General features: G+C 40.6%; 1 protein-coding gene across 1 annotated transcript in view; it reads right to left on the bottom strand.

Moving 5' to 3' along the window:
* EIF3H (eukaryotic translation initiation factor 3 subunit H) overlaps positions 1-5063 on the bottom strand; it is an 80461-nt gene extending 75398 nt beyond the window's left edge. Inside the window, exon 1 of the mRNA XM_021387201.1 lies at positions 4910-5063. Coding sequence (XP_021242876.1) covers positions 4910-5029 — 120 coding nt within the window. The 5' untranslated portion in view covers positions 5030-5063. The remainder of the gene's footprint in view (positions 1-4909) is intronic.

The raw sequence follows: 12790 nt of genomic DNA on the forward strand, positions 1-12790 counted from the left end.
AAAAAAAAAAAAAAAAAAAAAAAAAAAAAAAGCAGAATTACACCATGAAGATAATTTTTGCAAAAAGCTATGTAGAATCCAAATGAGTACAGGACATAATGAATGAAAGAGAGGAAAGATGATGTTTGCTAGTGTTAAGGAAGCAAACGTGAAGATACAGGAAAAATCACAGAATCGCATAGGTGGGAAGAGACCCTCAAGATAATCAAGTTCAGCCATCACCTAACACTACCAAGTCCACCACTAAACCAAGTCTGTCACCACCAGGCCCACACATCTCTTAAATACCTTCAGGGATTGCCACTCCACTGCTTCCCTGCCAGTCTATGCCTAACCACCTTCTTCATGAAGAAATTCTTCTGGACTCAATGAAACTAGTTTTCAATACAGCTATTGGTATCAGTCAGCAGCACGGCACTACCAATTACGCTCTCAGAAAATGTAGTTTTCAGAGACATCTGGCAAACTTGTGAAGTTGACTTTAAATATTATTTATATAGAACTTCTCAAATTCAGAACATTCTGACTACTAACACTCAGGTCCACGGGGACAAGAGTTGTGTAAAAGTTCCAGCTTATTTACAGACTTCTATTCTGCATTTTGACACCACTAAAGGGAATCAGATGGGAACCAAGTCATCTCCCTTGCTTTCTTGATAGAAAGAGCAAGACACAAGTACTCCTCACAGATGAAGACAGAAAGTCACTTGACTGCACGGATAGGTACTCATAAAAGAAGGCTGCCAGATCTACTCCATTAGCCTGAAAACTTCTTTCCATACAAAAGAAATAAGTACTATCAACATTCTGAAATTCATCAGCTTGCAGCTTGAAATTTACTGCACCTCACCAAAGGGAAGGAAAACAAGGTCAGTGAACCAAATCTGATTAATTCCTGCAGTTGAATTCCAAAAATTCAGAGCTCCGAGCAAATAATTTAAATAAATAAACAGAAGCAAGCTGTTTTACATTTGTTTCAAATAGCATGTAATAATTGTTACCCCTTTGGAGTCAAATCATGAGTGACATCTGAAGTCTTTGCTATGAAGGGTCATACCATGAAACTGAAAAACTCGCAAGCTTATAAACACAGAAGAAATGGTTCACAAGGCTTTGCACGACCGTGTCTGCACTACACTCAAACATCGTCAGAATAACTTTAGCGTTCAAACTTTAATATGGTGCTCTCTTACCTGGACACCACTATCTACACAAAAATTCAGATGACTCCAGCAAACGTACTAAGCTATACAATGCAACGTTTGGTGCATCTGTTGCTACTTCTCCAAACAGCAAGGAAGAAAAGGAGTCAGACAACATCACATGTGAGCCACACCAAAGAATGTCTTTGTCCTTTCCTTCCAGGCTCCCCTCCCTATCTCTTAAACACATGCACCCCCAGATCTGTACTCTTCCCTTTCTCCTCCTCATGCCATGCTTAGGAAAAGGATGTTATATTGCTTTTCAATTTACTGGTGAGCAGAGAAAAAAATAGCTATATATAAGAGGCAAGACATCTCCAATCTTCACGTGATGCCCCTCCTGTTAAATGCAGTTAACAATCAACTGTGAATGCAACTGATACATTCGGAACTGCTGCCCTGAGCAATCACCAAGCAGGCTGGAGTCCAGAACTCCAAGAGCTAATAACAAACCTAAGTAATTTTAGGTTTGACTTTTGTTTAAAGTCACATTCTCAAGTTGCAAAATATGATAAAGAGGTGACATTAGTTCTGGACTTCTAAAACAACTACAAAACAGTCTGAGGTAACCACATCAATCAGATAAACAAGTTCCAATGATGCAAGGCACTGAGCCAGAGGAATTATTCGCCTAGTTTCCTATCAAAGGAAGTCTTACCGCTGTCACATACATCAAGTTTTTCCATCTACACTTTCAAAGTGATTTCACTTTGAAAGAAATAAACTCTTACAGACTCCATGAAAGTAAACAGCTGAGCAGACAGAAGAGTCTACTGGAAGAACAAGTTCACCCACCTTCTAAAAATGCCTGTAGAAGGCAGTCTGCAATAGCTAGGAATGACTGCAGCACTCCCAATGGAGAAGCAAACTTAAGAAGGTGAACGCTCTAATTTGGTCCAAGAATCTACTATAATCCAAGCAGCAAAAACACAGTCTTTTTTTTTTTTGTCCCATTCTTATATTATAATGGTGCTTACTGCAAGTGGACATTTATAATAGAAACGTACAGCTGCTGTTTCTAAGAACTCCAGAAAGTATTGAGGATGCTTCATAAACCCTTTCATAGCCACAATCATGACAAATCTGAGCAATCAGGTTAGTGATAATCTCTCTCTCAAGAAAAAAAAAAAAAGGAAAAATGAAAAAGCTGCCTGCCTACAGCCATACAAAAAGGAAAAAGAGATAAGTGTTCTATGCAAGTAAAATAAAAATGTAATAAAATACTTCAGATATCATTACCTTGAAATAGAGTAGCCGTTAGTCAAATATAAGCACCATTTGGCAAGTGAGACCTTGACTCTACAAGAAGAAAAGCTGCTAGAAAGGGAATCAGACTTGTATTCCTCCTCTCCTTTCTGAAAGATTGTAAAGGTTGGAAAACTACATTCACAATTGCTTTCAGAAGTATTTTATAATACGACTGAGGTACTTCATTCAAGTTACCACGTGTCTATAATGTGATACAGTTCCTCTTGCTTCTTCCTAAATTTTAGTGCTATTGCTCTGTGGGGTATTTTATTAAAGTAATAACATTTTGAAATTTTGTGTGGATTTATCCCATCTTAATAGTTGAGGGTCCACTGTTACCTTTTACTTCCACAACTGTGCTTTTTAATTTACTGTTGCACCACCTGAAACAAAGCTGCACTTGTTCTAAATCCAAATGGCACGATTACGTACTAAAATAAGGAATACATCGGATTAAAATACAAAATAAGTTAACTAAAAGATGTTCTGCTTGTACCTAATTTAAGAGGAAGCCAGAAAAGTAGGTATTGCCGCACCATGTATTATGTTTGAAAGTAACGTACTGACATTTAGAACATCATTAGAAAAAAAGATAATAGTAATTTACTGTTCCTACAAAGTAACAGACTTTCTAGAAGTCCTTTCATTCTCACACATACAGAAGACTGACAGATCTTCCATTTTGTATAAGCAAAACCAAAGCAGCCTACACAGTGTGCCTGTCTGAAAGAATTACTTACACCACTGCCAAGAGATTTGGCACCAATAGAGAGAAGCAGATGACTGACTTCCTTAGCTCAGACTAATTCATCCTCAGTTTTGGCATGTAACTATTCTGATCAGTCTTGCACTAATGGTGATAAAGCCCCATTACTTTGCGAGAACACCAATGAGACACTGAGACTAGAAATGTTCAGCAGAATTTGAGTGTAACAGTCTGAAGACTGACAATGGGAGACACTTGGGTTACGAAGCAAGTAGATTTATGCTAAAACTTCACCACAGGCATCACGGACATCTGTGAATCACACAGTCTGCAACCTGAGAAAGCTCTGGAAAATCCACTGAGATGCCTTCTGGAAGTGGAAGGATGAAAGCTATCCATAATTTTCAGTAAGTCAGCTTCAACTCTACACTCCATAAAAGAGATACCACCATTCTGTATCAGAATAATACACAAAGACAAGAGAAGAAACAACAGGTAAAAAGTATTCAAAGATACTCGACAGTCAAGAAGCAGAGCACCAGGGCCACTCATAGCTGATTTGAATGGACAGTACTTCACAAAGGAGATTACACATCTGCTATCCTTATTTCATTATAGCAGGAACAAAGTAAAGCCAATCGAAGACTTATTATCCTACCCTGAACTATTTTTATACTGTTCCCTCAAACTTGCTAAATACACACCTCTGTCCCTCTGGTTCTAGCCTGCTTGCAACAACAGCAGTCTGCTGTCAGTTGCTGTATTTTTAGAGCTACACTTTGTGACTGGTCAGTATTTACTATTCCTTGACATAGTCCCATGCACCAAAGCCGCAAGCAGCTGAACAGAGTATGGCAGAAATGCTCATACACAGAAATTCAAGCGTCCTCTTTTCAATCACAGAACGCTGTACAGGCAAATAAATCACCCTCCATATTCTTAAATATTTACTAAGCTGTGTGACTCTGGGATAATGACTGGCGACTATCCCTTACAGATACCAACAGACTTTTCAGTACTTGCCCAGAAATCATAATCTTTCTCATTACTAGTATGTAGTTCTCTTTCATGATTCAGCTGCACGCTGTTTCAGTGATACCTGGATAAGACGATGAAGAAGCAATAAGTAGTGCTTCTACTCTTAGGATGTTTAAGTAATCACCTTTTCTTCCCACCCCATGTCATTCTGAGTACTGTCAAGTGTACGAGACATCAACAGACACAGGAAGTGCCAGCAGAAAAAACAAGATCCAAACACTCTTCCACTCAAAGTCTGCATGGGCACTACCATTAGAACAGCTTCATTCTGACATTTATTTCTGTTAATAAAACACAGCAGGTTATGGCAAGCTTATTAAAGAAGGTAAGAGACACAGCAGATAAAGAAAACTCCACCATACTCTCCCCTATGGCATCCGTTTGGCGCCATGTAGCACTGGGTACGAAGGGTGGAAACAGAGAACGTGGGCACCAGAGCAGAGCAGCAGAAGGGCGAAAGGGAAAACCTCAAAGCCATTAACGTGGGCCCTGCTCCGGCTCGCATAGGGCAACTTGCTGCTCCCAACGGATGAGTGCAGGCCGCGGCAACTCGAGGAAGAATCGCATCGCTACCGCCGCGGGTTGAGACAGAATAGAGCCCCGGCAGCGCCCCACAGACCAGAGCGGGCCGGGCCAGCCCCACCAGGGCTCCACGAGGCTCCAGCATTCACCCCACTCGCTCGCCACCACCGGCTCCCCGGGCTCCGCTACTCACCAGTCCGTCGATCTGCACTTGTTTGACGGCCGAGTCTCCCGTGGCAGCCGCCTTGCCTTTACCCTTTGCCGCACCAAAGCCACCACCGGCAGCTCCGGAGCCTTCCTTGCGAGACGCCATCTTCCCCTCGCACCGACCGGAAAGAGAAAACCGAAACACCGGAAGTGAGCTCCAAGGCCGATGCAGTGCGCCGGAAAAGGGTTCCGGGCGGAAACTCCAGGTTAGGGAGGGGAAGAAGCGCGCATGCGCGGGTCTGTTGCTGCGTGAGGGGTGTTTGGCGTTGCCGCCATCTTGCACAGCCACAGCGGCGTTGAGTGGGAAGGAGATTTGCGCTTTGTTGTAAACTTACGTTTGCGTACTTACCAGGAAGACACGAGGAAAGCCTTGCTCTTGGAGGGGGGGGTTGAGGTTGGGGTGTATTTGCATCTAGTAAACTCGCTTATTGCAGAGGTGGAAGCTTCCTTCTGCTGGAAATCTTCCAGGAGAAAATGGATTTGAAAGCCTCGGATTTTAGCTTAAAAAAAAGAAAAACAGACTCTGTGCAGTTAACATGAGTACCCATCTTGAGCTTAAATAACAGCTCAGTGTGCTGAGATAGGTTACTGTTGGAAATATCCAAATAATTTATCAGGACAGTATCTCTGATAAAAGCAGATTTTATTTGCAATTGCAATGGCAGGCATCCTGCAAGCAGGAGCGCACCTATGGACACAGTACAACAGCTTTTGTACCTTGTTTCCTCCCTTGCCTACCCCCTCCCCTGTTTCCCCATAGGCTGGGTACTTCAGGTTCACAATTTTATCAAAGGTTTACAGTCGTTAATTACATCCTGACACTTGTTAATTCATGTGCTATCTTGTGCCAGTCAGTCGCCATCCTGCTGTTTCCAAGATGTCTCAGTACTCTTCTTATCATGTTGATATGGTGATTTTCTCCAAAGCTTCTTCCATTCTGTCCGAAGGACGCTTACTCTATTAAACAAAGAGCACTGATGATGGGGGATGCCAGGCCTTCCCGTTGCCTCTGTCGGCACTTCCTTGGGCATGTCATGACTTGTTCTCTGATCCGATCAATCTCGTGCAGGATATTCTTGCAATGTGTATGACAAAGTATAACATATATTTTCGTGCTGGCTATACATAAATTGTTGCTAGCTAGTTTCAATAAAGGACCCAAATGGCAGCAGAGGCCGTGAAATCAAGAAAATTCTTATCTTGTTCTAATGCAGAAACAACATTCGATTCCCACAGTTACAAAATCCTGATGCTAGATAGAAACAAAACCCTGAAATATCAGTGACTCGTCTTGGGCTCAAGAGTTTCAGGGATGTATTAAAAGTCAGTTGCTGCTTTTGATTTGATGCTTTTTTTTAAACTACTTCAAACCCTACCCCCATAAAAATGAAATTGGCTGTGAAAGGTAGATGGACCAAACACCCAAAACTCTCCAGATACTGTGCCAAATGTGTGATCTCATAGAAATTCACCACAAAGTTTTTCAATCATGTGGTTGATGCTAATTTCTAAGTGGGGTAGGGAAACTTACTTAGCAATGCCAATGCTGAGGTGTATCTGCATTTTCCAGCAGACACATGCCCAGCATTTGTTCCAATAAAATGAGCTTAGCATCACAGAGAATGATCCTTACCAGCTGCCTGCATGAGGGCTGGAGCAGATTCAAGCAAAGAATCTTGTACAGCATAACACCCACCAGGGAAATCATATCCTAAATGCCGTTGATATCGCTGCCTGGATCTGCATGGACTGTGATGAGAAATCTAGTTGTCCATCTTAGCTTTGAACTCCTCACAATAGATGTCTAAAATTGGGTGAAATGAGGCCCACTTTAGATTTCCCACTGAGAAAAAGCTGTTAAATGGAGATTGAGAGTGCCGTTTAGAATTTGCAGCATCAGTGAGGTCAAATGTGCCCCAAAGAGACTGAGGTGTGCATGTGCAGCAGGATTAATGGCACTGTTCCGAAAAATTGGTCAGAGGCTGATGCAACAGCAACCCCGAGTTGCACAGTAGTATCCTGTCACCAATGGGCTCAGCCATCACGTAGGTGTTACAAATTTGAGTCCTACCTTTCACAGGCTCCTGTGACTGCTGACTCCTACTGGCATTGTCTTTTGAAGTTTTTCTAGAAAACACAGTTGCTTGATTCAATATTAATGCTTCACGGTACTGTTATATACACTTGCATATCCAGATTTAATTTATGAATATGATCAAATAGATTTTGATTAAAGAAAACTAAGATTAGGGAGCAGATTTTCAGTGCCAGCCTACAGACTCCTGGAGATCTATGGGCTACTTCAAAGGTATTGGCAAAACATATTTAAAAAGAAAAAAACATGCCTTCTGTCAGTAAACACACTGTGTTTTACCACTGGCAAATTCATAGGGACCCGAAAACTGAAAAGGAATGAAAACTACTTGAATAATGCAAATGTGATTATTATTCCTGCCTATCTTGAACAAAAACTCCATGTAATTAAAAAAAAAAAAAAAAAAAGGAAAAAAAAAAGTAGCTGCTGCACAGATCAGTATGTTCAGAGAGGATGCTGCGGGCACCCAAAATAGCCCTATTCTAGGGACTGGCACAGAGCTCACATTTAGTTCACTGCCAGAACAACTCAGTCAATTTGGTTAATTATGATTAATGTGAAAAATGAAACAAAAATATCAACCTCCTACTATTTAGAACTTCTCAGATCATGAGAGGCTAAAAGCCACAGAAAACTTCACCACTGAAAATACTGAATTATTGAAAAAGAGGACATAAAAAGGAAGTCAAGCTGAAAAAAGTATTAGTAACATTATCCAAACTACTCAGGAAAACCACAGAACAGAAGACTTCCATCACAAAATAGTTCAGAAAGCTCAAGTAGTGCACAAACTCCATTAGTCATTTTTAAATTATACTCTGAGTCAAAAGGCAGATGGAACCAAACAAAGCCCTTTTATTCTCCAATCCCACTTAAGTAAAAACCTTGATATAATTCAGATGTGTCATTTGCCTCCACAGCTTTGCTGCACCATATCAGTGCTACGAGCAGTACAAGTGCTGCTAAATGTAAATTATCTGATTAAGGCTTCAAAGATGTAATCCGTTCCAAATAGACTGACTTTACCTTAAGGGCTAAACCAAGTTGAATTACTTTTGTACATGCTGCGGGCTAAGACCATTCACGTGAATAGTTCCAGAGATCAGCCAACCTGCAATGACTTGTTACCACTTGGTTAATGAGTTGTGTCTGAATTCTGTGTTTTTTCTCCCTACCTTCTGAGCAACTCCAAATATTTCTAAGTATAATGAATACCTTCATTTCATTATCACAAAGTGTACAGGAATACAAAAGAATCACTTAGGATACACATATAGCAGTCTGTACTTGCACTGAGACTCAACAGCACCCCAAATACAAAGTTGCTTTAATAACTATAATCACCTAAAACAACATTAGTTCTCTACAAACAGAAACTGTTAGCATTAAAATAATCTCCTCAACTCGGTGGCAATGGATTATCCTAACACCCAGTTAAAATTATCTTTTAATACCTTGCACCCTTACAGAAGTCTCGAGTTCAGAAAGGCTCCGTTTTCTGGAAGAGATGAGGTATTCAGGCTTAAACTTCCAAACGTCACAGCATACAGGCACCTGGCACATTGGAGTATATTGCTGCCTTTTTTCAGTGTGCCATTACACGTAACGCACCCACTCTGCCTTAGAAGGTGGGTATATCACATAGAAGTGAAGTAAGCATCTAACATCTTTCCCTTTGCACTTGGGAGCACTGCAGTGAACACAAGACTGTACTTAGTCCCTATATTCAAGTGCAAAGCTCGTTCCACAATTTCTGCACATGCTAAATGGTATGGTGTCTTTCCTCCTTTTAAAATTCCTTTCTTATTCTCTAGTCTCAACTCTAGCCTCTCAGTCACACAACACTCTCATATCTCATAAGGGAGAGTGACAATCCAAGAAAGCTCCTCATGCCTGCACTGACCCTGGCCAAGCATCCACACATATTCTTATTCACTGCTCTCTTCCATGGAATGGGGAGAAACCAAGGAGGGCAGGGAACTTGTATGTTCAGAAGCACCGAGTGCTATGTTCAGGCATTTTCACAAACCTCCTCCAGCTCCAGGAAGCAGAGTTGTGTATAAACTGTAATTCCGGATTTTCTGCCATTTGTGTTCCAGTGACGTCCACATTTCAATTCTAAGGGAAATGAAACATCCTCCAGCATACCAGCTCCTCAGTCACAAAAGTTCTTACTGATAAATAAGGCAGCACTCCCCAGCCCCTCTTTGTTACCAAATATTTAATGACCATGCACTCCCAAAACACACTTATAACATGTTTAGAGAAGAGAGACAGTTCTGTGCTGAGTGCCAGGTGGAATATTTCCACAGATCAGGCACACCTCCTTCTTGCTCATGCAGGCTTGTTATACCTACAGAAGAAACACCTACTACCTACATATTCATCAAGTGAAGCAAGTAGAACACTCCATCCCCTTTTGTCTACTTTCTCCAGCCATCTGTGCTTGCGCGGGGTTGTATGGGGGTATTATGTGACTCTCAGTGGCCATTTGAGGTGCGTTCCCTTTACTCACGTTGCCATTATTTGATCATGAGTCATCTAAGGACGTTGTTGTTCCCCTTTTGCATCAAAGAGGAGATATATCCTGGGCCAGACAAATTTCTACATTCTGCATTCCACATACATGCTACATTCTTCTTCAGGGAACACGGGCAATGATCCAAGCACCAGCTATTGAAATAAACTTGAAATAGACAGTGATTAACCCAAGAATACATGTGTTCATTCCCATACCTGGTATCATCTTCAGAAATAAATGACTTCACCAGATGCAAGTCATTGAGGTCAGTCCTCTGAGTACATACGCATGCAGCGTCAACAACTTTCTGTTTCACTGATAAATAATTAATCTTGTGATGAGTCAGTGCTTACTGTGAACATTTAACATCAGGTTATATGATCGCATTGGGCATTTTGTGCCTAAGAACTTTTAAGTACTAGGATTTGTCACGGGCCTAATTGGGATTTTAAAAGATGTTATTGGTGCTGATGCTGAAATGCATTCTGTAATTTTTTCAAACTTTCTATATGGGAATCAAAGTGAAGAAATGGTTTTATTGGATTTTTTTATTTGAAATAGGGAATAGAAAGTAATAAGGTTCAGCAGTGATAGAACAACGGTAAAGGTGGGGGCGGCAACCGCATGGAAGCCCCTGGAGAGAAACATCAAATGTAATAAAGGAACTACAGGGCCAGAATGTGAGCTTTGAAAATTCCATTTCTTTTTATGAAGCATGTAGGTTTCAGAGGTCATACTTACTTTCAGCCATGCTCTTAAACAGGTAATGTTTTAGCACTTGCTTGAATAAATGTAGAAGCATTACATTAAAACATGGAGCAGTTATCATGGGCATAATAAGGCACTTACACACATGAGGGAAATATTTAAAAACTATGAGCTCTTCACTTTGGACTTTTCTTTTTCCCACTGCTGAACTTTTTCTCTGCCTTTTTTTTTCCAATATCTATTTTCCAATAATTGTAAAGCAAATAAAATAGTTACTTGCAGTAATTTATTGGAAGTTTCTAAGCACAACCAAACTCTTACCATAGTATCATGTTAGAAAACTGGATAAGTATGGGGAATATATCTCATTTATTTCCACAGTCTAAAGATTCCACTTTTCTGTTCCCAGTTAACTGATTTCTAATTAAATCAACTAAAGGCTGAGAATATATTTTTAGTATCTCATGCAATAGAATTCTCTCACACAAATCAGAATTTGGGCCATAAAATTAATTTCTTATCCGACATAAGAAATGAAAGAAATTAACCACGTAATTTCACTTTTGATGTCAATTTGTTTAGCTTCCTCTTTGTAATCAACTGGTGCACCTTCTGATTCTCGATATTGCATATGCTGTCACACACAGAACAACCTTCTCCATGGAGAATAAGACATGAAGAAACAGATGGAAGTAAGCATGCCACAAATACAAAATATTATATGTCTTCCAACCTCCTGTACTATCCAAAGTGTAGTTGTACAAAAGAACTATAATGGGCTCAACAGATATACTTTGTATCAGAAAAAAAAACTAAGAGGGGGAGAGGGGTGCTCTGCTCAAAATGAGAGAATGATCAGTTTCATAGCCACAGCAAGAGACCAGCTTTAAAGCAGCACTTCCTTCTTTCCCTCTGCCTACCTATCACATCAGGTATCACAGAATTAGTACTAAATTCCAGTTCTGTGTACTACAGATTTCCTATTTTTCTGGCACTTCACTATCACACTTTAGCTCGTGTTTATCTACAAGCTCTGCAAGTGCAGGGGAACCACTGTTACAATGTCACGCATGGAGCAGAATGGTAACTAACGAGTGAACATCCTGATGAACAGTGAAGGGAGGAAAGGCTGCTCTCAAAGGATGCCCTTGTGTGTACTTACAGCAGCATAAAAACATTTGTTTAGCATGTACATCTTAATGAGCTTCAGCAGCCAAAAATGCTGCATAACCTAACTGATGTTTATCACTGTATCTATTCAGAAACATGAAAGATTTCGTTAACTGAGGTATGATTTTATTTAGCACTCCTACAAATCATAGAATCATAGAATTAGCTAGGTTGGAAAAGACCTACAAGATCATCCAGTCCAACCATCCACCTACCACCAATACAACCCCACTAAACCATGTCTCTCAACGCTATATCTAAACGTTTCTTGAACACCTCCAGCGACGGTGATCCACCACCTCCCTGGGCAGCCTGTTCCAGTGCCTGACCACTCTTTCAGAAAAGCAGTATTTCCTAATGTCCAGCCTCAATCTCCCCTGGTGCAACTTGAGGCCATTCCCACTCTCTCCTGTCACTAGTTACAAGAGAGAAGAGGCCGACCCCCAGCTCACTGCAACCTCCCTTCAGGTAGTTATAGAGAGCGATAAGGTCTCCCCTGAGCCTCCTCTTCTCCAGACTGAACAATCCCAGCTCCCTCAGCTGCTCCTCATAAGGCCTGTGCTCCAGACCCCTCACCAGCTTCGTCGCCCTCCTCTGAACACGAGGAAATCTAGCTCAAGGTAAAAAAAAAAGAAAAAGAAAAAGAAAGAAAAAAAAGGCTGGTATATTTGAGAAGCTGTGAAGAATCCCACTAATTATTTCCTGCCCTATAATTTCTTTCAGCTCTAGTAAGAAAGCTAAATCTTCCTGTGACATCTTTGTTCTCCATAGCATTCTCCATATATTTGCTACTATAAGCAGTCACTTAAAAGCCTATGTAGATGTCCATTGTCTTCATTTTCTTATACATGAAAACCACCAGAATGTGACACCAAATATCCTAACCTCTACATTAAATGTGCACTTTTTACGATACACAGTTTACAGGACAGTTCATGCAGGATGTCCTGTGAGGGGTAGTTAGAATATTTAAGCCAGAAATAATTCCCAGTTAAGGAGTACAGTAACGGTAGAACCAGAAAGGTTCTGAAAGCTTTATCACATATACAGTTCTCATCTGGTGAGTTCATACCAATCAGTAAAGAAAAGCCAGTATTGCCACTGCCATGTCTATTAGAAATCCAGATGCTGCGTTCCCAGGAGATAACAGAAAAACAGGTACTGTAAAAGATGAATGTACATGATGAAGGTTAAAATTCAAAACCTCAGAACTAGCCCCAAGGTGATGAAAGGAGCAGCCAGCGATGAATAATAAACATTCTGACAAATACAATTTAGCATATTAAATGCTGCTGAAACTTCTGCGGTGTCCATATACGTCAGAAAAAATTCTAAAATACACTTAGGAAAGTATTTTCAGATATATTCCAACA

The sequence above is a fragment of the Numida meleagris genome, chromosome 2 (genome assembly GCF_002078875.1).
Source record: "Numida meleagris isolate 19003 breed g44 Domestic line chromosome 2, NumMel1.0, whole genome shotgun sequence".
Lineage (NCBI taxonomy): Eukaryota > Metazoa > Chordata > Aves > Galliformes > Numididae > Numida > Numida meleagris.